Below are 27,529 nucleotides of genomic sequence, written 5' to 3'. Positions count from 1 at the left end.
TATCTCCTCATTGTTTTCTTCAATCCTCATCTCATCGTCTCCTTCATTGGCTTTTTCCTCCTTCCCCAGCCTGTATCTTATCACTGCTTATCGTCTCTCGGTGGAGAGTTGGCTATGACGATCCGATCCATGAAATTCACCCCAGAGTAAGCTGCTCTCTGCGTCCCTTTGCAGTTGAGATCCAACATCTTGATGATTTCTAATACTACCCGAACCATTACATCTTGTGATTCGTCCCTCAGTTGAGATCCTGCATCAGAATACCCTTGTGTGCTGACTTACCCTCTCCCAGGGTCCTTCTCGGGGCGCCTCGACGGTCGGGCGCAGTACCTAATTCCACGGGAACCCTCGCTGTCTACACCCAGACTACTTACTCCTTCGAGTCCCATTCCAAGACGAATGAGATCCGAGTCTTAGATCTCACGACTGGTCGATCGGCACTCGTCACAAATGACCCAGGCGCCAGCTGTCCCCAATGGGTTGATAACACTGATCAGCTGGTCTGGCTGAAAACAAAGGCCAATGGAAACACTAGCTTTATCATCGGAGATGCTCGGGAGGCGGACAAGACCTATACCGCCGGTACAGTTCCAGGACCGGTCTCTGATCTCAAGGTTACGGTCGTTGAAGCGGGCAAGGTCGGCTTTGCTGTGACCGGAAAGGCGAATCCAGATGGGTCGCTGTACAACCCGCACGACGCCAAGAAGCCATTTAGTACGGGACGGGTATACACTTCGCTTTTTGTGAGACACTGGGACTCGTATGTCGAGCCCCAACAGAATGCCATCTTCTACGGATTGCTTCAGCGCGCTCCTCTATCTCCGGCGACCAGACAGGCGGGGAGATACTCCGTATCAGGCCTGACGAACTTGATCGCAATCTGTGGACTTACGGGAGTGGAATCACCAATTCCGCCATTTGGAGGCTCCGGAGACTTTGATATCAGCGCCTCGGCCATTGTGTTTGTCGCAAAGGATCCTGGCGTTAATCCTGCTCTCCATACAACCTGCTCGTGTTATTACTGTCCCATGTTCTTGTGGACTGGCGTCAGTACATCGGAGACCAAGATCTGTCAAGTCAAGGGCCTTGAAGGGGCTATGTCGTCCCCAGTTCTTACGTCAGACGGAAGCTCCATTGCTGTCCTCGCGATGCGCCAAGACGGTTATGAGTCGGATAAGAATCGCATCCTCTACATCCCCAACCCTTGGAATGGGGAGATGATCGAAGCATTTGCATCTTCGGATGATAAGGGCCTGTGGAATCTAAGCCCATCGGCGCTGACTTTCTCCAACGATGATAAGTCTTTGTTCATCCAAGTGGAGGAGTATGGCCGTGGGGTTCTTTATCAAATGCCAGTAGCCAACATCCGCCACTCCACCCCTGAAGTGCTGAAGAAGATTACTCATTCAGGCTACGTGACTGATGTCTACCCTGCAGCGTTTAACTCGTGCAACCTGCTTGTCTCTAGCAATAACCTCGTCGACAATAGCGTATGGACGGTAATCAACCCTGAGGCTCCAGAGGACACCCGCGTTATCTCTTCAATTGGACGTGGAGGGGCTACCTTTGGCCTTTGTTCTACCCAGGTCGACGAAATTTGGTATAGGGGAGCCGATGATTGTCCGGTTCATGCCTGGGTCGTGAAGCCGTCTACTTTCAAACCGGGTAACAAATACCCCCTCGCTTTTTTGGTTCACGGAGGCCCACAGGGGGCCTGGAATGATCAATGGAGTACGAGATGGAATCCCGCCGTTTTTGCGGAACAAGGCTACGTTGTCATCACGCCAAACCCACGAGGTAGCACAGGTTACGGCCAAGATTTTACGGACGCCATTCGCTGCTCTTGGGGTGGTTTACCATATATTGATCTGGAAAAGGGATTTGACTATATTGAAAAGAACTTGGACTATGTGGACACCTCTAGGGCTGTGGCGCTGGGTGCGTCTTATGGTGGATACATGATGAACTGGATTCAGGGCCAACCACTTGGTCGTCGATTCAAAGCTCTCGTGACCCACGACGGGGTCTTTAGTACAACTTCCTTGCTTGCTAGCGAGGAGTTGTATTTTCCAATTCATGACCTAAAGGGTACACTCTGGAAGGCGCCCGAGAACTGGGCGCAATGGGACCCTTCTCGACATCTCGACAAGTGGGAAACACCGCACCTGATTATCCACAACGAGCTCGACTACCGGTTGACCGTAGCCGAAGGTCTGTCAGCGTTTAATGTTTTGCAGATGAAGGGAATTGAGAGCGCGTTTCTCACGTTTCCAGATGAGAACCATTGGGTTTTGAACCCGGAAAATGCACTCATGTGGCACTACACCATCTTCAACTGGGTTAACAAGCACGTTGGGCTCCCTGTGGCATCGGAGCGGTATCAGCAGTTTACTTCAAACACCAAGGCCCCACTGCAAAACCGCATGGCTGACCTAAGTCTTTCTTAACAACTGCAGCGTTTGTTGTTCTCATTCGGAGCGTCCTTGATCATGATATCTTCCACGTACGGGTTATAGTTGAATTCATTCATTGTCCGATACCTCTAAAGACACTTGTTCTTTGTGTGCTATTTTAGAAACAATGTAGACCACGCGGTTTCATGTCTTTGTATGTTCTTCGAAACATCTTTCACAGCCGAGGGGGATTTCAAACTCGATAAGGGATTCGACCGTTGATGTTCCTGCTAACAAAGACTCGCATCCACGCAGCGGTTCAGTTATGACAACGATGGGTTTATTATTGTCCACACTATCTTTATAGTCGCATAACTATAATATGAGCCGACTGCACCTACTGAAGACAGTCGTGTGTTGAAATAACAGCATCTACAATCTCTTCCCACGCCATCTACGCAGAGAGCTAAACCTCCCACCACCATTGCTTGAATCCAGAACACATTCAGTATAGAGTACTACCCGCTGCCAATAAAACCCTTGACAATGCACAACAACAACAACAACAACAACAACCACTACCGCCGTCCATCCGAATGCACCTCACCTCCACCTCCGTCTGGATCTCCGTCTCCATCTCCGTCTCCATCTCCAACTCCAACCTCAACTCACCCTCCTCTCCCACCCCACAGACCCAGGTCCAGCGCCCAAGTCCCACCGGAAACACCACAACCGCGAACACAAAACACCCAAAGCACACACAACCCCGGACCAGCGCACCCCCGCAAACCCCACCCGTGGTTCCGCCTGACGATCCACTACTTCGCCACGCATCTCGCCCCGCTCGTCTCCTGCTCCACCGGCCAGCCGCATCCGGATTTCCCAGCCACCATGCTCTCGTACCATCTCCTGACGTCGTCGCAGCTCGATGATCTCGCGCGCCACTTCCACCAGGTCTGGCCGCCTTCCCGGGAGACCTGGGAGTACCCTGTTGCGGTCCTGCCGTGGCTGGGCACGCCGGAGGAGAGCACCGTGGATATCGCGACGAAGAGGCGCAGGTTCGGCCGGTTTATCGGGTTACGGGGGTGCGGGTCTCCTGCGCCGGAGGGGGATGCGGATTGTGGTGCTGGTGGTGAAAGCGAAAGTGAAGAGGAAGAAGGGTTGACTACTCGCGGGCGCTTGGAACAAGCGTGGGAAGAGTGTTTCCGTCGTGTACGGGAAGAGGATGATCGCCATGCGGGGAGGAAGCTTGGGTGGGATTCTGATTCTTTCTCTTAGCTAGCCAGGCTGGATGGACCGGATCGATCTGGATTCTGGACTGGTGTAGTTGTTTTACGTGTGTATACTTTTTCTTAGGTTGGGTCTTCTGGTGCTGGATAGCTATAGATATTGTCTAGGTATGTTTCTGTATTGCGGCGTACTGTATAGATAGATGTATGAAGGAGAAGAAGAAGAAAGAGGGCGTACGGATATATATATATATATATATATATATACAAAAGACAGTCCTGGAGATAGTATCATACATATCAATCATTTAGCCGCAGGTTATGTATCCATCTGCTGTTCTTCGCATTGTTTCCGGGGTAAATTGTCTTTAGCCGGGACGGATAAAACGATATCAGTATTTATATTTATTATATAAAGACACATCTGCCCGAATCTACTATAAACCAATAAAAAAAAGTCTAGATTCATATTTAGAGAAAATGGCCAGCAACAACCCCCTCGTCACCCACATTTACACCGCAGACCCCTCTGCCCACGTCTTCGACGGCACACTATACATCTACCCCTCCCACGACCGGGAGACAGACATCCAATTCAACGACAACGGAGACCAATATGACATGTATGACTACCACGTCCTCTCTATGGAGAAAGTCGGCGGGCCCGTAACAGACCACGGTGTCGTCCTCTCGACCCCGGACGTCCCCTGGGTGTCGAAACAGCTCTGGGCTCCCGACGCGGCTACAAAGAACGGCAAATACTATCTCTACTTCCCGGCGCGCGACAAGCAGAATGTCTTCCGCATCGGAGTCGCTGTGAGCGACTCCCCCTCGGGGCCCTTTAAGGCGGAACCTGAGCCTATCCCCGGCAGCTATAGTATTGACCCCGCTGCGTTTGTCGATGACGATGGACAGGGCTATCTTTATTTCGGCGGCCTGTGGGGCGGCCAGTTGCAGTGCTGGTCGCAGAATGCAGCAGGGGAGTGGGTGTTTGATGAGTCGAAGACGGGGCCGCAGGAGCCTGCGGGGGAAGGGGTGGATGCGCTGTTTCCACGCGTTGCGAAACTGTCCGGGGGCATGGTGACATTTGCGTCCCCCGTACAGGATTTGCAGATTCTCGATGCGAGCGGAAACCCGCTGGCTGCGGATGACCATGACAGGCGATTCTTCGAGGCCGCATGGATGCACAAGTACAATGGGAAGTACTATTTCTCGTACTCGACGGGTGATTCGCACTATATAGTGTATGCGACGGGAGACTCGCCGCTGGGGCCGTTTACTTCTCGCGGCCGGATCTTGGAGCCTGTTCTGGGATGGACCACACACCACTCCATTGCGGAATTCCAGGGCAAGTGGTATCTCTTTTATCATGATTGTTCGCTCTCGGGGGGTGTGGATCATCTGCGAAGTGTAAAGATGAGGGAAATCGTGCATGATGCGGAGGGGGCTATTCATCTTGCGTCGAGTGATTAGATTTCGCCGTGATGGGGAATGCTATCTATCATATGGTCTGGTTTTGAATGATTTCTTTGATCGTGAGCACGATATGGCTGGACTCATTGGAAAAATGTATATAGATACCTTGATAGAATCGACCTGGCTCTAATCTTGATCTAAGCAAATGTGAACGGACTCTATTGCAGAAAACCCGGAAGGTTGTCGTTCATGCTAGTAATGAATTGCCGCATTCCCACGCAGGCAGGGTTATCGAGGCAATCCACGAGTAACCGTCGTTCGGCGACCATTCGCCCAGCTCCTACGTCGCAGATATATTGCAATGCAACACTGAGAGGATACGTGGTCAGGTGTACACGGAATAGTCCCACGGATGGGTGACAGAAGAACGGAATTGTTTTAACAATGTTTCCACAGAGACGATCCAGATCCATTGCCACGAGAGAGTTCTCGCTTGTGTGGAGCAAGAGATTGATATTGATTGCCACGACGAGCTGTGTACTCCACAGCAAGGTACTTAGATGGGCTGCTGCAAGTTTGCTAGGGAGGATGACTTCGGGACATTCACCTGTCGGTTCAAAGTCGGGTGCAAATCGCGTGTTCCAGTCCACAAGCCTTTGTTGCAGGTCAAGATACCGAGCTATTAGTTGCTGCCTAAGGGCTTCCTTTTGCTGCATATGCTCGCAGGACTTCATGATATCCATATCCTCGAACACAGGCGTGATGTCGATCAGAATATCGATCAAATGGTCTCGTGGGGACTTCTCTTGCTGGCTCCACGGTATTGCCATCCAAGCTGGCTCTGCAAGGAACGTCCTTTTCCTCGTTCGAAGAGCGGAGAGAGTCTACCGCAATCAAAAACGTCAGTAATGTATATATCAGTTATGTGGAGCAACAAACCAACCAAGTGCAATCTTCCGTCTGCGAAGAGACGATGCGCGTGGCCCGTAGTAAACGAGTGTGGCGTTCGGGCCATCAACAGAGCAACATCCCCGGAGTTATGCACAACCCAGCTCCTCGCCTGCGCGAGTCCACTAGCGTCATTGTTGCCATGCATTGACTGGGATTAGGATGGTGTGAGCTCAAAACCAGTCAGTTATAAGTAGCCGGGGGGGGGGTGTTACCAACCTCATACAGACTGAAAATCCGGATCGCCGTCAGCATGCCGTCGCTCAGCGCTCGTTTTGGATTCTTCAAGGCCACCGCCATGCCCTGCAGTGCACCAGCATAAAGCTCCATGCCTTCTTCTTTGAGGAACTGACTCCCATCATGTTTCCCAACCGCTGCGAGAGACATGGCCAACAGAGCCTTTCTCAGAACCTCCTCAGTGGAGTAGATTTCCTGGATGGTCCCAATCCACCCCCCCAGCGTAGGCTGGGTCACCTCGGGGGAGAGGGCGACGCCATTGGGCAGATACAGATTCCAAAATAGGTCGAGATACTTGGTCTGGTACGCTGACCGAGCTAAAGATGGCAGGAGAGCAACACTCTCCGCTGCAATTGGATTCCTGCCAGCTTTCTTCCCAAACGTGTCGTGTCGCAGCTCGCAGCTAGCCCCCATAGTCCGAACCTTCGTGTCCGGGTTCTGCACGGTATTGTTGATGAAGATACGAGGGCGATAGTAGCCCCCACACTCGATGCAAGCTTTCCGACACGGTCCACAACGTGGCTTCTGCAAATCGCACTACAGGCGCAGTTAGGCCCCTCGAGGAACAGACAAGATATACTCCGTACAGGGGAAAGACGAGACGTACGCGTTTTTTGCGCCTAAGGCAGGTCACACAGGCCTTTGAGCGACCAGGAACGCCCACCATCGTCAGTACTTTCTGGCAGGATGTTTTCCCCTTACTCAATTCAGGTATGCGGATAGCGGGTAATATGAAAGTGGTGGGATTAATAGAGACGTTGAGAACTCGAGAGTGGCTATGGAGAAGACGGCCCCAGCAGACTAACCCCGAAGAGCATGCATTTGGCGCGACATGCAGCTGCAGGCTTATATCCAGCGCGGGATATAGATACTTTTAGGAAGAAGAAGAAAAGGCTTGAAAATAAAGGAGAGGTCCCGAAAGAAGTATAAAAGGGATGGATGTTTACCAGAACACAGATAGAAAGAAAGAAAGAAAGAAAGAAATCCAACCGCTCCTTTTTTTTTCTCCAAAATGGCCCCCATCACGCAGTATATCAGTGCTTTCTTCGCCTCTCTCTCTCTCGTTCTTCCTCCTACAGCAGCAGCAACATCATGCTGTAACCCAGAGGTGGGAACCCATATGCACCACGAATACATCCTCAACAACTACCTCGACATCTGGAACGGGGATCTCTCCCTCATCAACTCGACCTTCTCCCCCGACCTCGCCTTCCATTCCGATCGCTTCCCCTCCTCCACCGGCGTCGGCAGCGTCGCCATCCAAATCCCCACGGCGCAGGCATTCCGCGCTTTCGTCATCCGGTCCCGGACAGGCTGGAACCAGTATACATTCCACCCGTACAAGTGGGCCGCGGATGGACTGAACATCGCGGTCCGCTGGCGCCTCGAGGCCGTAATGGGCCACAATTTCACTCTTGCTCCAACGTGAGGCGCTCCCTGCACCCTGGATTCCCCAGTTCAAATTGCTTGTGCTTGTGCTTGTGCTTGTGCTTGTGCTAACGCGGTCAATTTGCTTCCTACCTAGGACGTTGAAGCCCGGGGACCCGGTGACCTATAACGGCACGGATTTCCTCCTGCTGGACCCGTGCACGGGCTTGATTGAAGAAGCCAATATTGCGCAGGATCTGATTACCTTTTTCCATAATTTGGGATTAGAGGCCGTTACGGTGTAATCTGTTTGGGTACATGTTGAATCACCGATGTACTATATACCTGATCTGATGGCTACCTTAATCAAGCCAGATAGGGGAGCCACTAGAAGAGTTGCATGGAGGAATTTTTATCTGCCCTAGTTTGTATTGTGATTGGGAAGAAAAAGGGGGTGGGATACTTTGCCAGAATTTGCTATGGTTATTTCATCGTGTGATTAGAATAGAATAGTTAGTTCCCGTCCTGTTTAGATATGTACTGCATTTTATCTGGACAGATATATATCATATATGTATACCATATATACATACCGCGAAAAAAAAAGGTTTCTAATTATGTCCCATTCCCTTCTCCCAGTTCTCTTCAACAATCATCCAGTATCTTTCGCGGCTGCGAGCCCGGAACATCTTGCCCCATTTAATCATAGGTAGAAAGAGAGCTGAACATGCCAATCCCACGAACGCAGCAGAGATAAAGCAGTTCTGGTAGCCCAGATTCTGGATCCATGGTGTAATGCTATATTTCGAATTTCGAAAATCAGTTGGGAGGTTGAAGCAAATTTCAGCTGAGGGGCGAGGGGGAACCATACCCGTAACTCATGGCAAAGGACATGGTATTGCGGACCAGGATAACTGTCGCCATTGCGTCGCCACTCAACTCACGGTAGCTGTCTACAAGATAGTTGACGCTCAGAGTGATACCGCATGTGTTCGTTAGTGCCAGCAGACACATGCCAACCAAGAGACCGAACCAGTGGACCTCGTGGGCAGCACCAATCCCCCAGAGCAGAAGGGACCCTGGAACAAGAACCAGGCAAAGAGCGAAAGGCCACAGGCGGTGTTCTGCTTCCATGACTCCGCCGTTCCGTCGGGCGAGTTTGAGAGTGAGCCAGTCGCTAAATCGGCCGGTAAAGAGAGACCTCGAAGTTGATGAGTACATGAACCTTCCCCAGAAAAAGGGAGAACTTACCCGAGGATAACACCCAGACAGCAGGAAAAATAGCTCAACCCGACCATTGAGGAGCTACTGGTATTAGCTGGAATGCAACATCCACCGAAGGAGATGGTGGGACATACCCAAAGTTATATGGCGCACCACCAAGAATCAAAGAGGAGGTTGCGTTTAGCACATTGAACCAAATGAGGTACGACCCGTACGAGAATCTAGATGAATCAGTTAGTTCTAGTGGTAGAAGTGGGCGTCAACTACGTACCCTGCATAGAAAATCACAGGCCAGCTCAAATAGTAAATGGTCTGCCAAAGACGCCGGAACATATTGTTTCTAACTTGTCGCGGACCCACAAGGGAGAGCTTCTGGAGGTATGTCTTCTTGCTGTAAACCGCGCCAACCTCCGGGTCACTCTGGTGAACCGCATTGCTAGCGGGAGATTTCTCCTTGTCTGCATACTCGGGTGACGGGGACAGTGCTTCTGTCGGGGCTTCAGGGATACTGCCAGGTTTCTTGCGCATGTAGTTGGTCTCTTCCATGAAGAAGAAAAGGATGACGATGGAAGCGCCGCTGAATATGGCAGGCCAGTAGAACACCCATTCCCACGACTGGTACTCGGCAATAAAGCCGGAAATGACAGGAGCAAAGTAATTACTCCCCGCCAAGAAGAAGGCATAAAGACCCATGTATGTGCCGCGCTCGTGGGTGAAGTACTGCAGGCAGATGGTTAGTTCCACTGGAGCATTTGTCTCACTTAAACAACCCATATAGACATATGTACCACATCCGTGACGGAGATTTCTGGAAGAGCTTCAATCGGCGCAGCAAAGAATCCCGAGATGACGCTTCTCGCAATCCATTCCCCATTGCTGCTCACATATGGACTACAGGAAATAGGATAAGCCACTTAGATTCTAACCCGCCGGAGCCAGATACGACTTACCCCCAAACCATCGTTCCCTATTCGGACGGTTAATTAAATGAGAGATTGACGGTCATAATCAGTATGGGTGTTTCCTTACCAAAATTCCAAGCAATGATATCATGTACGTCACCCGCTTTCCGTACTGGAGCGCGAAAGGCTGCCAGAAAAGGAGACCCCAACCAGCCAGCAAGAACAGATAGCCAGTTCCCTCATTAAGGGTGCTGATAGAGATCCCGGTTTCTTCGGAGATCTGTGTGAGTACGGAATACACTACCGCACACGCAATACCGGCGAACAAGGTGTATCTAAGAAATTCACCTCGGTTAACCGGGGTCTTCTAATCATGTAGACTAACTTACACGCTCACACAGACAGTGGATAAGAGCTTCCGCCGTGGAGACCAATTCAAGGGGTCATCTGGGTCACTCGAAGGTTCAGGCACCAGGACGATATCATTCTCTCCACGCTCTAGATGGCGAGCTGCAAGAACGTGACCTGTATCTACAATGGTTAAGGTGCCGGGGATAGCACTTTGATCTATGGATGGTGCCATTATAGAGGAGCAATCCACTCCAGGAGACCCAAGTGTCGGTTACAATCAAATAAGAAGAGAGCCGCGAATGCAAGGTAGGTGGTCGAGCAATCTGCAGGGGGGAGCGAGTTCAGAATATATAAGTGAGTGCGCTGTGCTTTTTCGGAAATTCTTGGGCGGAGATCTGCTATCATCAAGGATGCCAGCTCGTCAATTGTGATACACCAAACCAGGGATTTCTATGCATCGAGAGAGCACTAAGGAGTGCGGCATCCATTGCTTAAGCCTTATCCTTCCCTTCCCCGCACGTTGGTCGATTAGAGGCAGCAGCGAGACGGGGCTTCAAGCAAAGAAAGCGGATCGTCGAGTAGGAATGACGGAGTCTAAATGATAACAGGCTAGTTGGAGTAAGAGTAAGGATAAAGAAACATGCAGGAAGAGATTTTGAAGCTGGGAGTTGCTCATTGGGTGGTGGAAGATGGGAAAGTGAAGAGGTGCAGGTTGTTTGTCTTCTCCCTCATAATTCACATACCGCTATATTAGATTTTAAGCACATTCTTCTCTCACCAGTACTTCTCTCAAATAATGTCGATAAAATTTCTACCGAAAGCTCAAAAGAGTGGATTAGTAGCGTCTAAAGCAGGATATGAGATTTAGTCACAGCAATAATAATGTCTTCAAAAAAAAAAAAAATGGGAATATGTTCAATACTAGCTCATACTATACAATCCGATACACATAAACACCAGGGAATTTGACAAGATCCTTTGGCTACGGCCCAGCCAGCTCGGGGGAACCAGAGAAAAGATAAACAAAAGGGAATTAATGGATAGGCAAAACGGTACAAGACGCTAAGGAAACCCCGGCTCAACCTAATCCACCACCAATGTCGTCGTCATCCGGGAGCTCTTGGATCACATCCTTGAGAATCTGGATGAGTTCGTCAATATCCGGTCGGTCAGCGGGTTCGACCTGTAGACAACGGCGGACGATCTCCTTAACAGGCGCACTGATAAAGGTTGCACTGTCTGGTTTTGCTTCCTCGCTACCGGCCTTGCCCTTGCCCTTGGTTGCCCCGGACTTTTCGTCCGGGAATCGCCAATCCCCACCTAATACACACATGCTGAGGCTACCGCCAGTCTCTTCGCTTCGAGCTTCGAACGGGCTCTTGCCCACTAGGCAAGCATAAAGTGTGCATCCCAGTGACCAGATATCCACCTTGGTATCAATAATAGAGCCAGTCTTAACGTCGAAGAGTTCTGGCGCTCGGTATGGCATCGTACTATGTTCCGCAGCAGTATCTTGGACGGCTAGGGCAAGTGAACGAGACGTGATTGCAATAGGGCTGGGCGCGAGCGATCCGAGATCCATAAGAATCGGCGTCTGTCCATCATCCTCGATCATGATATTACCTACATCCATTAGTCAGGTGGCCCGACGCGGGTTTCGCCACCAGAGGCGCAAGGGATCAGTCATACCAGGTTTAATGTCTCGGTGCGCGTAAGGGCGTAGGCCCCCATCCTGGACGCCTTCCTGGCTCTGGGTAACCTCATCATCCATCAGGGGCTCATGCTCCGAGTCATCCTCGCCGGCAAGCTGGCTGGCGCGTCGTTTCGCCTTCCCCATGCGCACTGTGCTTTCTGAACCGGCCTCTGCCCCCTCCCTCCTCGCGGCCTTAGCTTTACGCGTAGGTCCCGAGCCGCTCTTGACACGGTACAGGTGCATCGCACGCAGTGCATTCGCAACTCCAAGCACCAGTATCATTAGGCGCTTCTCCGGGAATCGCGAATGGTTGACGAGGTTCGCGTTGATCGCATCCTGAAGATTCCCCCTTTGATAGTAAGGCAGCAGGATATAAACGGTCTTGGAGCCCGGATCGCCGCCGTCGGAGCGGAATTTCGAGCCCGGCTCCGTCGAAACACAGTGGTCAATTGAGTGGATGATATTGCTCTCGGATGTAAACAGGCTATAGGCCTCCACCTCTTTCAGGGCCTGGGAGACGGATTCCTGGCCGAACGGGCATCGGATCTTCTTGAGGGCGAACAGCTCTGATGATGCTTTGTCTTGGACAAGGTATACGTAGGAGAAGCCTCCCTAATTTAGCGCGATAATTGCCAGTCAGCTTCCAACGTACGGCAGGGCGGAATGGGGATGGATCGCAATGTTCATACTTCGCCGAGGAGACGGAGCATTTTAAAGCTGCGGTTGTTAATCTTCAGCTGCGGCGTGCTGGGGAAGCAGCACATGCAGTCTGTAAAGTTGTACAGGAGGTCGAAGAAGTATTGCGCCATGTTGAAGCAATGACCGTAAAATCGAAATCAACTGGGGGTTGATGAAGAAGAGTAGACGCAAGTTCATAACAACGGCTGCGGGCGGAGAGAAAGGCGGAAGTGGGAGGCCGCCAGGTGGCCAGAAGGCGTGCATTCTTGATAAATTAATCAACAAATGAGGCATAACTTATATATATATATTATATTATTTTAGAACATTTCATTGACATTAAATTACATATTTTGTTCATATATCGGTGGTAGAAAATTTGAGGGTCTGCCGCCTCAGTGATTCCACTATTAATCCTGAAGGCTGGGAATGCAATGCCAGTCTCTGACCATTCCACAGTTTGACTGACAGGGAGATGAGTGACTCGGATGCAAGTTATTGATGTACGAGGTGATATGCACGTCGCAGGGAAGACACTGGTAATTAGAGCTCCAGCGGTAAAATTCAGACTTGAGCGCATATTGAATCGGGATGTCTCGACGACTATTGTCTAGTGGTATGGGGGTATGCACTGACGGATCATCATTCATTGAGCATGATAGAATCCACACATGAGGGGGAGAGTGAAGAGCAATGGAAGAATCTTATATTTTGACGCTTCGAGAGAGGTTGACTCACGTCTCGGGTAGGAAGACTGGGGAAAGGATGAAGCCATTCAGAAAATCAGTGGAAAGAGCAGAAATTACGGTACGCATCTAGTACGCAGAGGGGATTCTTCAACCCATATTATCATAGGTAGGTAGTTAATTATTATCAAGAGAGAATATAACTATTCTAGGCTCAGAAATATCTCGATCCTTTGTTGTACTAGTATTATATTATTATCATGACGACACTCCAATCATTCACAACAAAATCACTTCTTCCTGGAATCTCTGCAGATCCCCTGCTTTTTTTTTCTCTTCTTCTTCTTCGTCCCTTCTCTCTCGAGCTGTTATTATCATTCTTAAAGCACCAGAAATTCTCCGAATCTGGTCATAATGATTGGTGTTTGATCAGTCATTATTTACGCGCCTCCACTTCTACTGCCATCATCCCTTTTCTTTCCTTTTCTTCTCTTTCCCACTCGCACTCCTCGATTTATTCCCCTTCCTCCTCTCCTCCTCTCTTCCCCCTCGCCTAATCCATACCTTCTAAACCTCAAATACTACCCAGATGGCGCTCTTGGATGAGATTCAGGTGGGCGACGTCGTCAATGTCCCCGGGGGAATGTATGGCACCGTTAAATTTTTGGGGACCGTGGCCGGAAAACCGGGCAAGTTTGCAGGGATCGAGTTGGCTGCAGAACACGCCCGCAGGGGAAAGAATAGCGGCGATGTGGACGGGAGACGCTATTTCTCGACCTCGACGACCGGGTCAGGGATCTTTGTGCCGATGAACAACAACAAATACGTGACGAAGCGTTCCTCCGGGTCCGGTGGCCCCCCTCCGACCCCGTCACGACCGACCAACTTCAGCAAATCGGTTGGTCCGAACCCCTCCATGCCCCGACCGCCGCGGATGAGGCGCCCCTCCCTCCCTCGACCAGAATCCCCCCGACTCCCTGCGCCGTCGTCCAAGCTAGGGTTGAGTGGTCTGAGAACCCCGTCAGCCGCATCCAAAGCACCCCCCAGTTCGAACGGCTACTCGCGAAGCCCTGTCAAGGCCCCGTCGCGCGCTTCTGATCGCCCCCCCTCGCGTTTCAGCATAGAGGATGACCTCCCATCCGTGAGAACTTCGGATTTCGGCCGGAGCTCCTCCATCGGCGTAGAGGTCGCGGAGTTGAAGGAGCAGGTCAAAGGCCTCGAGAAGCAGCTTCTCGACCGTGACCGGCAGCTAGAGGAACAGGCGAACACGCTAGGGGAATTTCAACGGACACTAGAGGAACTTGAGGGGTCGGATGCGTTGTCAGTTCGGGCGCAGCTGCGGGAGAAGAATGATCGTATTGCTCAGTTGACCACGGAATTCGATTTGCATCGTGCGGATTTCAGATGCACTCTCGACACACTGGAGGTGGCCGCCTCGGAGACGGAGCGGGTTTACGAACAACGCATCGATGAGCTTATGCAACAGAACAAGGAACTCCAGGACCGCGGGGAGGATGTCGAAGCTGTCGCAAGGCAGCTGAAACAGCTTGAAGAATTGGTGTCAGAGCTAGAGGAAGGGTTAGAGGACGCACGCCGCGGAGAAGCTGAAGCGAGAGCAGAGGTCGAGTTCCTCCGAGGAGAGGTGGAGCGAACAAAGCTGGAGCTGAAGAAAGAGCGGGAGAGCTCTGGCATGCCGAGGGAGACTCCCATAAGCCCGGATGGGCAATCCCACATGAGAGAACTGGAGCAGAAAGATGATGAGATCCGGGGATTGAAGGCGATCATCCATTCTCTGAGCAGGGGTGACCCCGACCTGCATACCCTGCAGCAGAACGGATTCGGAGCGGGGGTCCGGTCAGATCACAATGTAGACCATGTGGCTGACTTGGAGCAACAGGTCCAGGAGTTTGAACGGATTAGTGAGCACAAGACCTATCGCATTGAAGAACTTGAACGTGAGCTGCAGCAGCTACAACTGTCTGGCGACGGCCATACTCGCAGTTCTAGTCTTACCGCATCTGGGCCTCAGCATATAGCGTCGGGTTCAACCGGCAACATTGCAAACGGGCATGCCGTAAATCACGCCCATCGACTGTCTGACCGGACTGTCGTTCCGAGCGATTGGCAGGACGAGCCTCGGCAAGAGGGTATTTACTCAGCGTACGCGCAGCACCGCCAGGGCCCTTCCGAGGCTTCGCGTCAGCGCCTGGAGACGATGCACGAGTCGGATACCCGCTCAGAAGACGGTGGTTCCTTGTGGTGCGAGATATGCGAGACCGGTGGCCATGATATCTTGAGCTGCACAAACATGTTTGGCGCAGAGGCCAAGAACAAAGACAGCACTGCCAAGGATCCATCCAATCTCAGTCCCTCTGTAGATGAAGAATCTGCTCCCCAACCTATAGCCACTGAAGTTGCAGAACCGACAGCTTCAAGTCCAAGCCAAGACACCACACCACAAAAGACTGGCCGTGACGTCGTCCTCGAGGGCCTTCGCGGAGTTGGACTCACCTCCTCCATGGCTCCTGTTGCAGGCAAAGTTAGCGGCATAGTTGATGAGACAATGTGGTGTGCCCTCTGCGAGCGTGATGGTCATGAAAGCATTGACTGTCCATTTGATGATTAAAATTTGTGGCTGTTATCTGGTTTGACGTCGGTGTACGAGACATAACTAATGGCTTAGTCCTTAATGCCCATGAATAGTCCGCCTTTGCCGACTTTGACGCTTTTTGCCTGTATGACATGACATGGCTCCTTCCAAATGACTTTGCGGGCTTGTTATTCTCTTCCTTTTTTTTTTTTTTTTTTTTTTGGGGGTGTTTTTGCCTCGTCTTGTCTGTTATACTGATGAAGCAGGTTCTGCTCCATAGCTCGGGTCTGGTCATATGGAGGTTTGTGTTAATATTTTTCTGTCTTTTTTATACGCCATTCATTCCTCTCGAATCGCCTACCTCATGAAGTTTACTATACCATTGCTTTAGCTGGGTGTTGGTTTTCTTTCGATTCTTTCGATTCTTTCGATTCTTTTTTTCTCTCTTTTTGCATTTCTTCTCTAGACAGCCTTCGCATCCCTGATACACTTACTATAGCCAGAGTGCATAATAATCGACCTAATTCAAACCCTTATTACCGAGTATTCTCATTCGAGCTACGTACAATAACAATGCAGTCCCCCACGGTTGCAAACGTAACCAAGCTTCATTCGTATACACGTCTTAAAATACATCATCATTGCCATCATCACATCATGCAAGGTCCAGTCCAGTCCAAATCATAATAACCGTTTCCCTTCTCTTTACTCCGGGAACCTAGGAGGCTGAACCACCTCGCCCTCTTTATATCTAGACTCCGCTACAGTCCCACAAGCCTTGCAGGTCCGCTTCACCGGATCCCCCGCAAACTCCTCCACAACCTCCTTCACCTGCGTCCCCAGATCCGTACAGATAAACTGTTTCTCCCAAACAATCTGGCCGCAGTTGGCGCAATACCACCGCATCGCATCCACGGCCCCCGCCGCCCGCGGCTGCTCCATCACCACCCCCACGGTATCCCTGAACCGCACCGGGCAGTGCGGTGTATTCGCGGGGAGGAGGAACATCGATCCCTCGTGGATGGGGATATCTTGGAATCTGGCGGGCGAGACAGACGTGTCCACGGTCCGCAGGAGCATCGATCCTCGGTACTGGTAGAAGAACTCGGGCGTTGTGTTGATGTGGTAGTCGGTTCTTGCGTTGGGGCCGCCCACGATCATCACGGTGTATCCGGCTGTCGGGGGGGAGGACGGGTGGTATACGCAGTAGTTATTTACTGGTGGTTGGAGGAGGTGGGAGTTGGCTTCTAGCCTGTGTGGGGGTTGGTTGTATTAAAAATATCTCTATTGTGGAGGGAGGAGGGGTATAGGGTAATATGAGGGGGAAAGATACCATTTTGGGATGTTGAGGGCTGGTGGGAGCATCTCGGAGCTGGGCGTTGCGAGTATTGGTTTGATTGATTTTTGTTAGTTGACTTGGACTGAAGCTGCAGAAGAATACAACATAAATGGAATGAATTGAGTAGTTGAGAATGTATGTATCTGATGTATCGGAGTTGACATCTAAAGTACTCTTAAAATGATGTTTAGATAAACCCCGAGCTTATGTCCGCACCGGAACGGAACATCTGTCGGTGCCGGAAGATTTTCTTGCAATCGCGTTTTTCTCTTTTCGGATACCAAAAGTGTTGAAAAAGAAGAGCAGGATCCAAGAGGTGGAACAACAGCCATGGCGACCTCTCAACCTCCTCTGCGACTTACCTCCCATAGGAATTTGGTCTATCGGCTTGTCTTTTCAACCCTGACTGGCCGAACCGTTCATATTTCGCAGATTCGTGCTTCCTCGCCGACTAACCCAGGTCTTGCAGCGCATGAAATTTCCTTCCTCCGGCTCCTGGAATCTGTGACCAATGGCGCGCAAATGGAGATTTCCTACACCGGTACCATCCTGGTTTACAAGCCGGGTCTTATTACAGGCAGCTCTTCGGGTACCGCCGCAAGCACGGGTGGTGTAATTCGCCATGAGCTGCCCGCGGGTTGTACTCGCGGTGTCAGCTATTTCCTGATTCCTCTCTGCCTCATGGCCCCGTTCTCCAAGGCTCCTATCAAGGTCCTCTTCACTGGCCCTGGTGTCATCACCTCTTCAACCCCAAACGGTGACATGTCCGTCGACAGCGTACGAACTGCCATCCTGCCGCTCTTCAATCAGTTCGGAATCTTCAACAACATCGAGCTACGCGTTCTACGGCGATCGAACCCTGGCCCGAATGGACGAGGAGGTGGTGGAGAGGTTCAGCTTGTCTTTGGGCACCAAGTCCGCCTTCCGAAAACTCTGCACCTCATGAATGCCGGGAAAATTAAGCGGATACGTGGGGTGGCGTACTCGGTTGGCGTCGCTGCCTCTAACAACGCGAGAATGATTGATGTCGCTCGTGGCATTCTCAACCCCCTCTCCCCGGATACTTACATCTTTTCTGATGTCTCCTCCGCGCCCATGGTCCCCGCCCATGACAAGAATAACCCATCTGCAAAGAAGAAGATTGGCCTTGGATTCGGCTTGTCATTGGTGGCGGAATCCTCAACCGGTTGCTTGTTCTCTGCCGATGTGGCGTCGCCTCCCAGTGGGGGACAACCTCCTGAGGATATTGGAAAGGCTTGTGCCTATCAGCTGCTTGAGACCATCTCGAAGGGTGGTTGCGTCCCCCCTGCAGCTATGCCGACGATGTTGGGACTGATGACCATGGGCTCTGAGGATGTTGGCCGAATTCAGGTCGGTCGCGAGGTTCTCGCGGATGAGAATGTGATCCAATTAGCGAGGGATTTGGCGCAGTTTGGCGCCCCAGGATGGGGTCTCAGAGATGCTCCGGGAGAGAACCCTGATGGAGACATTATCATCAGTGTTGTTGGACGTGGTATTGGTAATGTGGGACGAAAGGTCGCTTGATTGCAGCCTTGTCCCCCAAGTATCCGCACCCACTGTCGTGGCCACCCTCGTCGGTGGTTGTCACAATATCATTCCCGATTTAGAGTCCACCTCGAAGGTTTTGACAGCATTGTCGCAACTTTGTTTCAGGTTGCCGTCGGGTTGCCGTCTGATCGTCCAGGCCGGTTTCGTTCATGGGGTGGAACAGGATCAGCGGAGCCTGAACTTACTTGCCCCAGCGCAGCGCGGCTTCGACACGACATATTAATAACCTTTTTTTTTTTTTTTTTTCATTCGATTTATGCGCTATCCTCGACTATCAGATCGCCTGACTCGACGCCATGTCTCACCGACGAGTCAAATCCTGTGCCACGTGGTTAGACTCACGCCAAGCGGACAACTGTACAGATACTGAGCTCACTACAGCTAACAACACTATAACACCCTCACTTCGAGGGCTGCAGTGGTGCGATTCGCTCATTTTAAGGAGCACAGCGTTCGTCATCCGCTTTGGTATCGCTACATGTTTTGTTTTCATGATACCCACTGTGTTAGGTCTTTGCGCTTCCAATGACCTCACCGCTTGGAGGATGATGGTGTTTAAAAAGCTTGGATTGGAATCTTGGAATTGTGTTTGCTAGCTTGAGCTAATGGAGATATACATACTATACTGTACCGCCAGCACTACATTTGTCCATTGCATTCTCTGAATTTTGTACCTAGCATACAAATGTAACCTCTATTGTTTTCTTTTCATTTATTCCAGTCACTTCCACCGCACCTGAGCGAATTCCCTTCGTTTCTTTCTCTCGCCGATCCCCAGCGTTCCAGGGTTTCGAGATACAAACCAGTGTATCCCAACTAAGAAATGCCTCACGAGTACCTAGGTAGCCAAAGAGAACCAACTCACATCACCTCCAACCCTTCGTGAACCCAAGAACCAGAGCAAGGACTACAATGGTTTTCATACCAGTGACAGCTCAATACCAAGAGACTTGAATCCTCGAACTCACCACCTCACTGAAATCTCGCCCCCCCCCCCGTCCATGACTTGCTCAAAAGTCCCCCAAGCGGCCTCTTGAGCCCTCAACACTTCACTTGGACTTTTCCCTGACTTCCTGGGGACGCCTTTTGACCTCCTGGCTACTGGAGATAGCAGACCCTAAGTGTCCGTGTCAATCCTCGTTACAGTATTGTTGAGTATGATACGCTGATAAACCCCTCACAATTTCCTGAATAGGAGGGAACGACCCATTGCGCCTTCCCAGTTCATAAGCTTTCGCTACCACCAGAAGATCACGAAGAGGGGTTGATCCCAGGTATATATAGGTAGCTGCTCCTTCCTTCCCTCTTCCTTCCTCTTCCTTCCTTCTACAACAATCTCGCTCCGGACTACCGTGCTGCGTTCTTGCCCTTCTTCTCAATGTAGTCTCCTTGAGTCCATGTCTTCCACAAGGCAGATACTCCAATTGAACTAAGCTAACCCCAGTCTAAGGTTTCTTCTCTCCTTCCGTTAGAGGGAGTCCTAGTAGGTAACTCGACCCCCGGTTTACATTTACAGAATATGCTAGCAAATAATGAACAGGAACGGAACCTGACCCGAATCAACTAATCCGGCACTTACTCAGCTTGACTTTGAACATCCTCCTTTCTCTGAGCATTATTATGCCTGGCATCGTGGGCAGGCCCAGTAAGTGACAGAGCTTGTAAGTACTCACCCACTGCATCCCAAGGATATACTGACATTGAACTGTAGGCTGGCTAAAAACAATTTGTCCACACTGCAGGTCAGCTCCCATCTGGGACTGCTCATGTAGGTTATTCCTTCGTCTGATTACTGAGGTGATGCATAGCTAACTGGAGAATGTTAGGATCTACAATCATCATCTCAGATTCAGCTTACTACACCATTGAACTTCACCATTGGACTCAATTGATTTACACGACCTTAATCACGCTTCTATTCATTCTCTGAGCATTATGCCTGGCATCGTGGGCAAGCCCAGTAAGTGACAGAGCTTGTAAGTACTCACTGACCTTATTATCACATGCATACTGATATCGAACTGCAGGCTGGCTAAAAACAATTCGCTCACACTGCAGGCCAGCTCCCACCTGGGACTGCTCATGTAAATACATCATCTTACCAAGTAACAAGGTCAATAGCTAACAGACTTCAGGATACAAATGCAACGACTTCACTATGGAAAATTCATGAAGTTCCTCGTTGCTCCTTCTCCTGTCTTTGCCTGGCATCGTGGACAGGCCCAGTAAGTGACAGAGCTTGTAAGTAACTCACTGAGCTTATTATCACATGGACATACTGATATGAATTGCAGGCTGGCTAAAAAAAAACTCAGTCCACACCGCAGGCTAGCTTTGGAAGGATGAAGCCATGTTAGCTGCCTCCTAGGGCTTGACAGCATGACTGCAATGCTAACTAGCTGCTCACAGATCACAATTCTATTTGGCTTTCTATGTCATCACTGTCACTGTCCCTCTTCACTTGCCTGCAACAGTGGGCTAGTCCAGTAAGTGACAGAGCTTGTAAGTACCTCAGCTCTTTGTATACTGATTGATGCTAATATCACCTAGGCTGGCTAAAAACAACCGCTCACACCGCAGGCATAGCGACTTTGACAGCATATGACTGTAAGTACTACTCACTCTTATGTGTTCTCTTTCTTACATCTTCTCCAGAGCACACATTATTTTACTGAGTTAAAAAAAAAAAAAAAAAAAAAAACAATGACACACAGTAGCTGCATGATGGCAGGCCCAGTAAGTGACAGAGCTTGTACGTACCCCAACCCTATATACTGGCTTGATACTAATATCACCTAGGCTGGCTAAAAAAAAAAACATGCCACTCCGCAGTGAAGTGAGAGAGATATGTTTGGAATGTAAGTGACTCGGTTGTGTTCATCAAAGAAACGGTCTGACAAGAATACAGTGTCCTTGTGCATGTCTTCTTACACAAGCTTTCCTGCATACCGAAGATTGGGGGTTTACTTTGTATTTTTATGTGTCCTGACCAGGTTTTTACCTTACGAGGAGTTTCCCTTGGTCTCAGCCCGAATGGGGGGACTTGTTATGTGATAGTATTGTCAGATGGCTTGGACTGGTTGACGTTGGCGAGGATGCATGTATGTACAGTAGACAGAGATATGTATGATCTTTGATCAAAGCATGACACTCTTCTTACTCGTATGTAATAACTATTTCTATCCATACTAGTACATCGCTAGGTAGTACTCTACTACAAATATAAGCAAGCGAGTCGAAACCGAATTCTGAATTTATTTCCAAGTAAGTAACTTACTAGGTATACACTTGCTTTTCGAGAATGGGTTGGATGTATAGTCTATCTAGTGTATTAATTCTTCTTTCTAACGCCGCATGAAATACCTAGTCTAGATCTACTACGAAGTCTTGAACGAGAGCGGAACACAACAACACCTGGAATGCAAACGCAACGCAACGCAACGCAAATCAGAATCCAAACGACTGATGTTTCTAAGACCAGAGGGATGGAAAAAGAAGAGAGGAGCTAGTCGGAAACATCCTCGTCTTTGCCCGGATACACAATCTCGCGCCGAAGCACGGCGCGGAGATTCCGGAACAGAACAAACAGATACATGCAGAGAACGGCGAGGGACATGGCCGTAGCGACCCCGGCCACGGCGGCGCTGCTGTCGAGGGCGTCGCCCAGGGAGATGGTGGCGAGGGTGAAGCCCGTATTGGGGAAGACCATGGCCCACCAGTTGAGGTGGAAGGCGAGCGGCGGGCCGCGCGCGACGGCGAGGGCGGCCAGGCTGAAGAACCACAGGCTCAGGGCCCAGAGGAAGATGGCGCAGGCGATGGCGAGCAGGGCCAGGATCTGGGCGGCGAGCTCCTTGTCGTGGCCCATAGCGGTAGTGGTGGTGGTGGTGGTGGTGTTTTCCAAGATGCCTGGGAGCTTGGAGGTCATTCCGATCAGGGCTAGGGCAGTGAACGCGGGGGGTCCGACGCAGATGAACATGGCGGGTCGGTGGTCGCGCGCGGGCAGGCCGGATTCCATCAGGCGGCCGAGGTAGTGGGCGTACATGAGGAAGCTGACGGAGAAGCCCAGGCCCTGGAAGGTGAGGCCGGCGCAGATGATGGGGAGGGCGGCGCGCGGGGGCTGCTGCTCGGCGAGGATGGAGGCGATGGTTCCGCTGAGCATGACGGGGAAGATGGGGAGGATCCACGAGGGCGCCATGGTTTGGAGACGGTAGGAGCGCGCGGAGAAGAGGAAGTAGTATTGCCCGACGGCGACGAGGAGCGTGCAGGCGCAGTAGAGCCAGAAGAGCACCTCGAGGAGCACGACGACGCCCGAATCGCCGGCCGCATCGTCGTCGCCGAAGAACCGGCCCAGGCCCGAGATGATGGTTGCGACGGAGAGCCAGAAGGTCGGGAAGAAGAGGCCCTCTCGCTCGTGCCGGAGGGAGTCGAGGAATCCGCCGTGCAGGATGAACCGAACGCCCATCAGCGAGCACACCAGCGCAAAGAACAAGAGGTCGAGGATGTATACCGCCTGGCCGACTTGCTCGATGCCGGGGAATCGGTGCGGCTGGTTGGCAATCAGGAGAGCCAGGCCTCCGGTGCTCATGGTCCAGGTATACCATGCCCAGGTGAAGTGACGGAGTCGTTCTCGCAGGCTGGCAGGATCCTTGACCTCGACGCCCAGGGCTGGCGCGGCGTCCGACATCTGGCAGCTTGGAGGCGAAGAGTTTTGCAACATGGTGTGTGTGTGTGTGTGTCGTTAGGAGTCAGGGGTCCGGAGAAGAAATGGGTTTATTATATCGAGAGAATAAGAGACTTTTGACCAGGATTCCGGTGAGAGAACAGGCATCTCCGATCCGGGATACATACGGAGGGGCAAAGGAAGAAACAACTTGACAGGGAAAAGAAGCAGAATGTCACAGTCTCCGGAGGCCCCTGGCAGTCCCCCTGGCGTCTTGAATAGCTTCACCATCACATGGTTGCCACGCAGGGTCTCATTGATAGACGCCCAATGGAGAACCAATAGAGTCTCAATTGCGTACTGTACCCTGACTGATCCTTGGATATCCAAGGATATCCAAGGATATCCCGAGTCAACGGGGCCGGGTTCGTCGTTTCGGGCCGATCAGAGACAATTCACTATGTACTATTCTTAGAGAGTAAAATCAGAATACTACAGTGACAACCGCAATTAGCGATACTCAGGAACTTGATCGACGGACGCCTTCCGTAATGTTACCTGCTAAGAGTAAACAAGATTAACTACAACATATCTCAAACAAACTGAACATTAACGTCAACTCCAGGCTCCATATGCTATATTATTCCTGTCCCGTCATATCATGCGGTAGATCAAATCCGATGCAAGCTCGGGCGTCGTATCGAGCAGCGCGCGAAGGCCCCGCGCCGACGGTTTCTCGGGATACCCGGGAGATCCCACAATCGTCTCGACCGGCGGACAGTACTCTGCCAGGTCGCGGATCTTGCACGCCGCATAGTGCACCACGAGCTTCCGGAGCTCGTTGTCGCGGAGCTGCGTGGCCGCCGTGGGAGAGATCGGCTCCAGCCGCGTGGTCTTACTGTACGTGTAGTGCAGGAGGTCCAGCACCATTCGCGCCTTGGTGGTGGTCAGGACGAATTGCTCGGCGTACTGGTTGTCCGGGTCTGGGTCCGGATCGGGAAAGGAGAGATTCACCAGGTCGCGGTGGAGCTTGCAAAGACACAGATGCGCGAGGGCCGGGATCAAGTAGCGGGTGGCGAAGACGTAGATCTTCGCATGGAAGATCAAGTACGGTAACCCAAATCCGGGAAACGAGTTGGGCGGCCGAGCTCGATAGTAGTATGGCCGGAATTCACGGTCGTCCATCGCTGTGAACTCGTCCCAGAGACTAGTCGTAGTCCGTTTTCCGTGACGGGAGGAGAACTCCTGGCTGGCGAAGGAGGTGTCGATAATCCGTCGACTCCGGCACCTTGCCTGGAATTCTTCCTCCGCGCTGGTAGACGCCGAAATCGATCGTTCCCAGCTCTCTTCCTCCGGGGGGCTTTCGTCCACCTCGGGGGGGGACACCGCGGCTGGATCCAGTTCAACTGCTGCGGCGGCGGTGGCGGGCTTTTCCTCGAATAATCCAGCACCATCCGGCGGAGGAGTACAGGGCGGAGTTAGTTTGGAGACCGTATTCTCGGTCAGGAGCTGCGGCTCCTTGCTATTCTTCCGCCCCCTCCGGCCTCGCTGTCTCCTCCGGCCCCGGGACGAACTGGCGTCTGGCGATGGAACAGGGGATCTATCGGAATCTCGAGGGGTGGCTGTTGGGTCCTGCGGCGGATAGTCCGTCGTCGTGGAGAGATACCATGCTGCGTTCTCGTCCGGTGTCTCCTCATCGTAACCGTCTTCCGCGTAGCTGGCACTGTCTTGCGGATGACTATCCGATGCCCTTGGCGCGGCTGCCGCTGGCCTCCCAGGCGAGGGAGCGAGCCCCGACGGAGGAGATGAAGCGTTCGAGTCACTCGTAAACATTCCCCTGAAGGGGTTGTTGATCATGTCTTGCTCTCTATCATCTTCTCTACCCCCTGGGGGCGGCACAGCATAGTCGCCCGTATACGCATACTCGCAAAATGCTACAAAGGTTTCCACATCCTCGTCCTCCAGGACAGCAATCTGATGCTTGGACTCGCGCGTCTGGCCACTATTCATCAGATGATCCAAGGGTCGGGAGACATGCCGGGCGAGACCCGACTGGACCGTAAGTTTGGTATGGCCTGGACCGACCAGGAAAGTAAAGGGGACTGAATTGATGATGCTGCAGGATTCAAAGAGTCAGTCGCAGTCAATTCAGATTGAAGTTGAGCGGGACGACTTCACCTTCGGAAATCCCGGCCAGCCTCCATTGCGCAGGATGAAATGAAGGGTGTTGCCGTGACAAAATGCAAGTGAGGTCGCTGGAAGTGTGAAAATTGGCCCCAGGAATAAATAATAAATAATCCCCTTCCCCTCCCTCGTCCCTCTTTCTTGACCACCACGACCAGTATTAATACTAACTAACTATCCTGACAAGCTGGATGAACAAGCGCGGGAACCCGACCCAAATTGGCGAAGATAGCCTGCTACGTGTGCTGTCATGATGGGGCTTGAGGCGTGGATTGACCACCACCAGCCTTTACGCGATCGATGCCAGCAGATTGGCTTTCCTGGAACTGGGATTGGGAGGAACCAAGTCGTTTGCATTGATGGTGAGGGATCCCCTCTCTTATCGTGTGATGGAGATGGAGAGTGCTGAAGTTCGTCCAGGAATCCATGGACAGCACAGCACGCACACCAGAGAGCTACGATAGAGCAAGACAAGAGAGACCACCTCTGCAGGTCTACTTACGACGCCTCCACTCACTCCACATGCAGTATTCCCTTCTCCTAGTGGCCACACTGCCTTTTCGCCAACGGGGTATCCGTCGATGATTGTTGCCCGATGCATTCATTCCCTGAAGACCCAACAGCTGTTGTCCAGAGACGAGTTCTTGACCCTCCGCAACGTTGACCTGCGATTAGTATATCACGAATTCCCCCGACTTTATAATCGAAACAAAGGATTCAGTTCGAACCCACACGAGACTCATTCTTTGTGCGCTGGGCTCTCAAATCCCAAATCCCGTTATTCCCGAGCCCTGATACTAGTCTTGAGTTCCCGGCAATTCTACACAGGAAGACGAGGTCTTGTAACTGTCCTAGGTATACCCTCATCTAACAAGAATACCATCCTGGGAGCGTTTCCGGTCAACTACCCGTCTTGGGGGATATTGCTAGAAATATAAATGTTCAGCACGCAGAACGTGCAGCAGGGTCTGTAATCATAATAGAGAGAGAGAGAGAGAGAGAGAGAGAGAGAATGTCACGCCTATATACGGAGTACAATCATACAATAAGCGCATGTAACGGTCCGAATCAATGAACCAGCCGAATCTGCGTCGCGCCGGGCTCCCACTCCCGCAGGCCGTCGCCAACACTATACCAAAACTTCAGCCGGACACACTCGTGTCGCGCCACCTCGATATCCCCAGCATCAAACGCCCGCCCCAGCCGACCGACACACTCGGCGATCCTCGTGTCATTCTCCGTCTTCAGCTCGGCGATCCGCGCCTCCGCGTCCGGCTCCGCTCCCACCTCCTCGATCATCTCCTGCACGTCCATGACCTCCATCAGCAGCTCCGGGTCGAGCGGGTGATGCGACGCCCCATCCTCCGCCGTGACGTCGATCCCGTGCAGTTCGCGGAGAAGGTACTGCGCGCGCCGCAGCGGATCCAGAATCGTGCGGTAGGCTTCGTTGATGCGGGCGGAGAGCGCCTCGGCGTGCTGCTTCCGAGGACCCGACGGGTACTTGTCGGGGTGGATGAGGTTTTGCAGTTGGAGGAACTCGCGCCGGAGGTCGCTGGGTGGGATGGCGAAGGGGGATGCGGGCGGCGGGCCGGAGGGGAGGGTTTTGGGGAAGATCGTGTAGTGGTTGGTTGTATCGGGGGCCCCGTTTACGGTGCTGTGACTGCTACTGGTATTGCTATCATTGTTGAGAGGCTCCGAGGTCGGGGAGTTGTTATGGTTGGGTGTGTAGGGTGTCGAGGTGAAGGAGCGGCGTTGTTGCTGTGTCGCGGCGCGTGATGGGTACAGTTGACAGAGGATGCAGACACCAGGAGGTTGGGAGGTTGTTCGCAGGAACGTGCGTCTTGTTGCTGGTGCTGGAGTGTAGGCAGCAAGGCGTGGAATTGCCCGTCGAGAACGAAGGGAAGCTGCCATGTTGGGAGGGCTTTTTGGAGCAAAAATGCCGCTATGCAGTTGGGGGTGCAACCGGTGTCTCTATCTCGGAGCTGTGGACAATTTCGGAGCTGTCCCAGGAACTGACGAGAGAAAAGTGACAAGAATCCAGCAGGACCTGGTTATGGCTTCA

At 51.8% G+C, this 27,529-nt stretch overlaps 15 protein-coding genes across 15 annotated transcripts; 8 read left to right on the top strand and 7 right to left on the bottom strand.

Moving 5' to 3' along the window:
* Positions 1–114: 114 nt before the first annotated feature.
* Positions 115–2,447, top strand: P175DRAFT_0505643 (oligopeptidase family protein; the record flags this gene model as incomplete). Its single annotated transcript, XM_040898121.1, has 2 exons — positions 115–146; positions 293–2,447. The coding sequence occupies 2 exons, from the start codon at positions 115–117 to the stop codon at positions 2,445–2,447; spliced, it is 2,187 nt and encodes a 728-aa protein (XP_040755253.1).
* A 735-nt stretch (positions 2,448–3,182) lies between these two features.
* P175DRAFT_0405459 (uncharacterized protein) lies at positions 3,183–3,476 on the top strand (the record flags this gene model as incomplete). The annotated part of the gene is made up of 1 exon (XM_040893021.1): positions 3,183–3,476. A coding segment is annotated over one exon (294 nt), but the record flags the coding sequence as incomplete, so codon positions are not given.
* A 597-nt stretch (positions 3,477–4,073) lies between these two features.
* Positions 4,074–5,262, top strand: P175DRAFT_0553165 (glycoside hydrolase family 43 protein). The gene has a single exon (XM_040900463.1). It carries the CDS (start codon positions 4,103–4,105, stop codon positions 5,093–5,095), a length of 993 nt encoding a protein of 330 aa, XP_040755251.1. The 5' UTR covers positions 4,074–4,102; the 3' UTR covers positions 5,096–5,262.
* P175DRAFT_0527312 (Zn(II)2Cys6 transcription factor domain-containing protein) lies at positions 5,257–6,890 on the bottom strand (the record flags this gene model as incomplete). Its single annotated transcript, XM_040899511.1, has 4 exons — positions 5,257–5,922; positions 5,982–6,137; positions 6,206–6,760; positions 6,831–6,890. The coding sequence occupies 4 exons, from the start codon at positions 6,888–6,890 to the stop codon at positions 5,257–5,259; spliced, it is 1,437 nt and encodes a 478-aa protein (XP_040755250.1).
* A 211-nt stretch (positions 6,891–7,101) lies between these two features.
* Positions 7,102–8,171, top strand: P175DRAFT_0519875 (uncharacterized protein). The gene is made up of 2 exons (XM_040899127.1): positions 7,102–7,648; positions 7,749–8,171. The coding sequence occupies exons 1-2, from the start codon at positions 7,236–7,238 to the stop codon at positions 7,894–7,896; spliced, it is 561 nt and encodes a 186-aa protein (XP_040755249.1). The 5' UTR covers positions 7,102–7,235; the 3' UTR covers positions 7,897–8,171.
* Positions 8,172–8,202: 31 nt separating this feature from the next.
* On the bottom strand, positions 8,203–12,570 carry P175DRAFT_0505641 (putative serine/threonine protein kinase ENV7; the record flags this gene model as incomplete). Its single annotated transcript, XM_040898120.1, has 11 exons — positions 8,203–8,389; positions 8,463–8,816; positions 8,969–9,036; positions 9,083–9,535; positions 9,604–9,706; positions 9,766–9,782; positions 9,845–10,052; positions 10,107–10,284; positions 11,161–11,691; positions 11,758–12,373; positions 12,451–12,570. 11 exons carry the CDS (start codon positions 12,568–12,570, stop codon positions 8,203–8,205), a joined length of 2,835 nt encoding a protein of 944 aa, XP_040755248.1.
* A 199-nt stretch (positions 12,571–12,769) lies between these two features.
* Positions 12,770–13,279, bottom strand: P175DRAFT_0496982 (uncharacterized protein). Its single transcript, XM_040896180.1, has one exon. It carries the CDS (start codon positions 13,087–13,089, stop codon positions 12,850–12,852), a length of 240 nt encoding a protein of 79 aa, XP_040755247.1. The 5' UTR covers positions 13,090–13,279; the 3' UTR covers positions 12,770–12,849.
* A 58-nt stretch (positions 13,280–13,337) lies between these two features.
* P175DRAFT_0448727 (CAP-Gly domain containing linker protein BIK1) lies at positions 13,338–15,942 on the top strand. The gene has a single exon (XM_040894423.1). It carries the CDS (start codon positions 13,715–13,717, stop codon positions 15,749–15,751), a length of 2,037 nt encoding a protein of 678 aa, XP_040755246.1. The 5' UTR covers positions 13,338–13,714; the 3' UTR covers positions 15,752–15,942.
* Positions 15,943–16,290: 348 nt separating this feature from the next.
* On the bottom strand, positions 16,291–17,171 carry P175DRAFT_0496981 (3-hydroxyanthranilate 3,4-dioxygenase). Its single transcript, XM_040896179.1, has 2 exons — positions 17,049–17,171; positions 16,291–16,967 (listed from the first exon to the last, which is right to left on the bottom strand). Exons 1-2 carry the CDS (start codon positions 17,078–17,080, stop codon positions 16,421–16,423), a joined length of 579 nt encoding a protein of 192 aa, XP_040755245.1. The 5' UTR covers positions 17,081–17,171; the 3' UTR covers positions 16,291–16,420.
* On the top strand, positions 17,100–18,759 carry P175DRAFT_07921 (RNA 3'-terminal phosphate cyclase-like protein). The gene has a single exon (XM_040901101.1). The coding sequence runs from the start codon at positions 17,385–17,387 to the stop codon at positions 18,597–18,599; it is 1,215 nt and encodes a 404-aa protein (XP_040755244.1). The 5' UTR covers positions 17,100–17,384; the 3' UTR covers positions 18,600–18,759.
* A 160-nt stretch (positions 18,760–18,919) lies between these two features.
* P175DRAFT_0527305 (uncharacterized protein) lies at positions 18,920–20,395 on the top strand (the record flags this gene model as incomplete). The annotated part of the gene is made up of 3 exons (XM_040899510.1): positions 18,920–19,174; positions 20,207–20,268; positions 20,335–20,395. The coding sequence occupies 3 exons, from the start codon at positions 18,920–18,922 to the stop codon at positions 20,393–20,395; spliced, it is 378 nt and encodes a 125-aa protein (XP_040755243.1).
* Positions 20,396–21,925: 1,530 nt separating this feature from the next.
* On the bottom strand, positions 21,926–22,831 carry P175DRAFT_0496975 (uncharacterized protein). Its single transcript, XM_040896178.1, has one exon. It carries the CDS (start codon positions 22,816–22,818, stop codon positions 22,129–22,131), a length of 690 nt encoding a protein of 229 aa, XP_040755242.1. The 5' UTR covers positions 22,819–22,831; the 3' UTR covers positions 21,926–22,128.
* A 1,106-nt stretch (positions 22,832–23,937) lies between these two features.
* On the bottom strand, positions 23,938–25,487 carry P175DRAFT_0489038 (uncharacterized protein; the record flags this gene model as incomplete). Its single annotated transcript, XM_040895711.1, has 2 exons — positions 23,938–25,399; positions 25,462–25,487. The coding sequence occupies 2 exons, from the start codon at positions 25,485–25,487 to the stop codon at positions 23,938–23,940; spliced, it is 1,488 nt and encodes a 495-aa protein (XP_040755241.1).
* Positions 25,488–25,496: 9 nt separating this feature from the next.
* Positions 25,497–26,470, top strand: P175DRAFT_07687 (uncharacterized protein). Its single transcript, XM_040901089.1, has 3 exons — positions 25,497–25,569; positions 25,652–25,829; positions 25,996–26,470. Exons 2-3 carry the CDS (start codon positions 25,718–25,720, stop codon positions 26,403–26,405), a joined length of 522 nt encoding a protein of 173 aa, XP_040755240.1. The 5' UTR covers positions 25,497–25,569; positions 25,652–25,717; the 3' UTR covers positions 26,406–26,470.
* A 65-nt stretch (positions 26,471–26,535) lies between these two features.
* On the bottom strand, positions 26,536–27,378 carry P175DRAFT_0430013 (J-type chaperone JAC1; the record flags this gene model as incomplete). The annotated part of the gene is made up of 1 exon (XM_040893399.1): positions 26,536–27,378. One exon carries the CDS (start codon positions 27,376–27,378, stop codon positions 26,536–26,538), a length of 843 nt encoding a protein of 280 aa, XP_040755239.1.
* Between the last annotated feature and the right edge of the window lie 151 nt (positions 27,379–27,529).

This window comes from Aspergillus ochraceoroseus (assembly GCF_002846915.1).
Source record: "Aspergillus ochraceoroseus IBT 24754 chromosome Unknown P175scaffold_1, whole genome shotgun sequence".
Taxonomy (NCBI): domain Eukaryota; kingdom Fungi; phylum Ascomycota; class Eurotiomycetes; order Eurotiales; family Aspergillaceae; genus Aspergillus; species Aspergillus ochraceoroseus.
Note: the sequence above shows the minus strand (reverse complement) of the source record. Positions and strands in the feature narration are given on the sequence as shown.

Coding starts and splice junctions, on each gene's coding strand:
- P175DRAFT_0519875 (XM_040899127.1), top strand. CDS start 7,236: ATGGCCCCCATCACGCAGTATATCAGTGCTTTCTTCGCCTCTCTCTCT. Junction 7,649..7,748: donor AATTTCACTCTTGCTCCAAC/GTGAGGCGCTCC, acceptor CTTCCTACCTAG/GACGTTGAAGCCCGGGGACC.
- P175DRAFT_07687 (XM_040901089.1), top strand. CDS start 25,718: ATGATGGGGCTTGAGGCGTGGATTGACCACCACCAGCCTTTACGCGAT. Junction 25,830..25,995: donor CCAAGTCGTTTGCATTGATG/GTGAGGGATCCC, acceptor CTCCACATGCAG/TATTCCCTTCTCCTAGTGGC.
- P175DRAFT_0496975 (XM_040896178.1), bottom strand. CDS start 22,818: ATGGCGCCCTCGTGGATCCTCCCCATCTTCCCCGTCATGCTCAGCGGA.
- P175DRAFT_0448727 (XM_040894423.1), top strand. CDS start 13,715: ATGGCGCTCTTGGATGAGATTCAGGTGGGCGACGTCGTCAATGTCCCC.
- P175DRAFT_0496981 (XM_040896179.1), bottom strand. CDS start 17,080: ATGCTCCCACCAGCCCTCAACATCCCAAAATG. Junction 16,968..17,048: donor GCCCTCAACATCCCAAAATG/GTATCTTTCCCC, acceptor ACCCCCACACAG/GCTAGAAGCCAACTCCCACC.
- P175DRAFT_07921 (XM_040901101.1), top strand. CDS start 17,385: ATGGCGACCTCTCAACCTCCTCTGCGACTTACCTCCCATAGGAATTTG.
- P175DRAFT_0496982 (XM_040896180.1), bottom strand. CDS start 13,089: ATGAATGATGATCCGTCAGTGCATACCCCCATACCACTAGACAATAGT.
- P175DRAFT_0553165 (XM_040900463.1), top strand. CDS start 4,103: ATGGCCAGCAACAACCCCCTCGTCACCCACATTTACACCGCAGACCCC.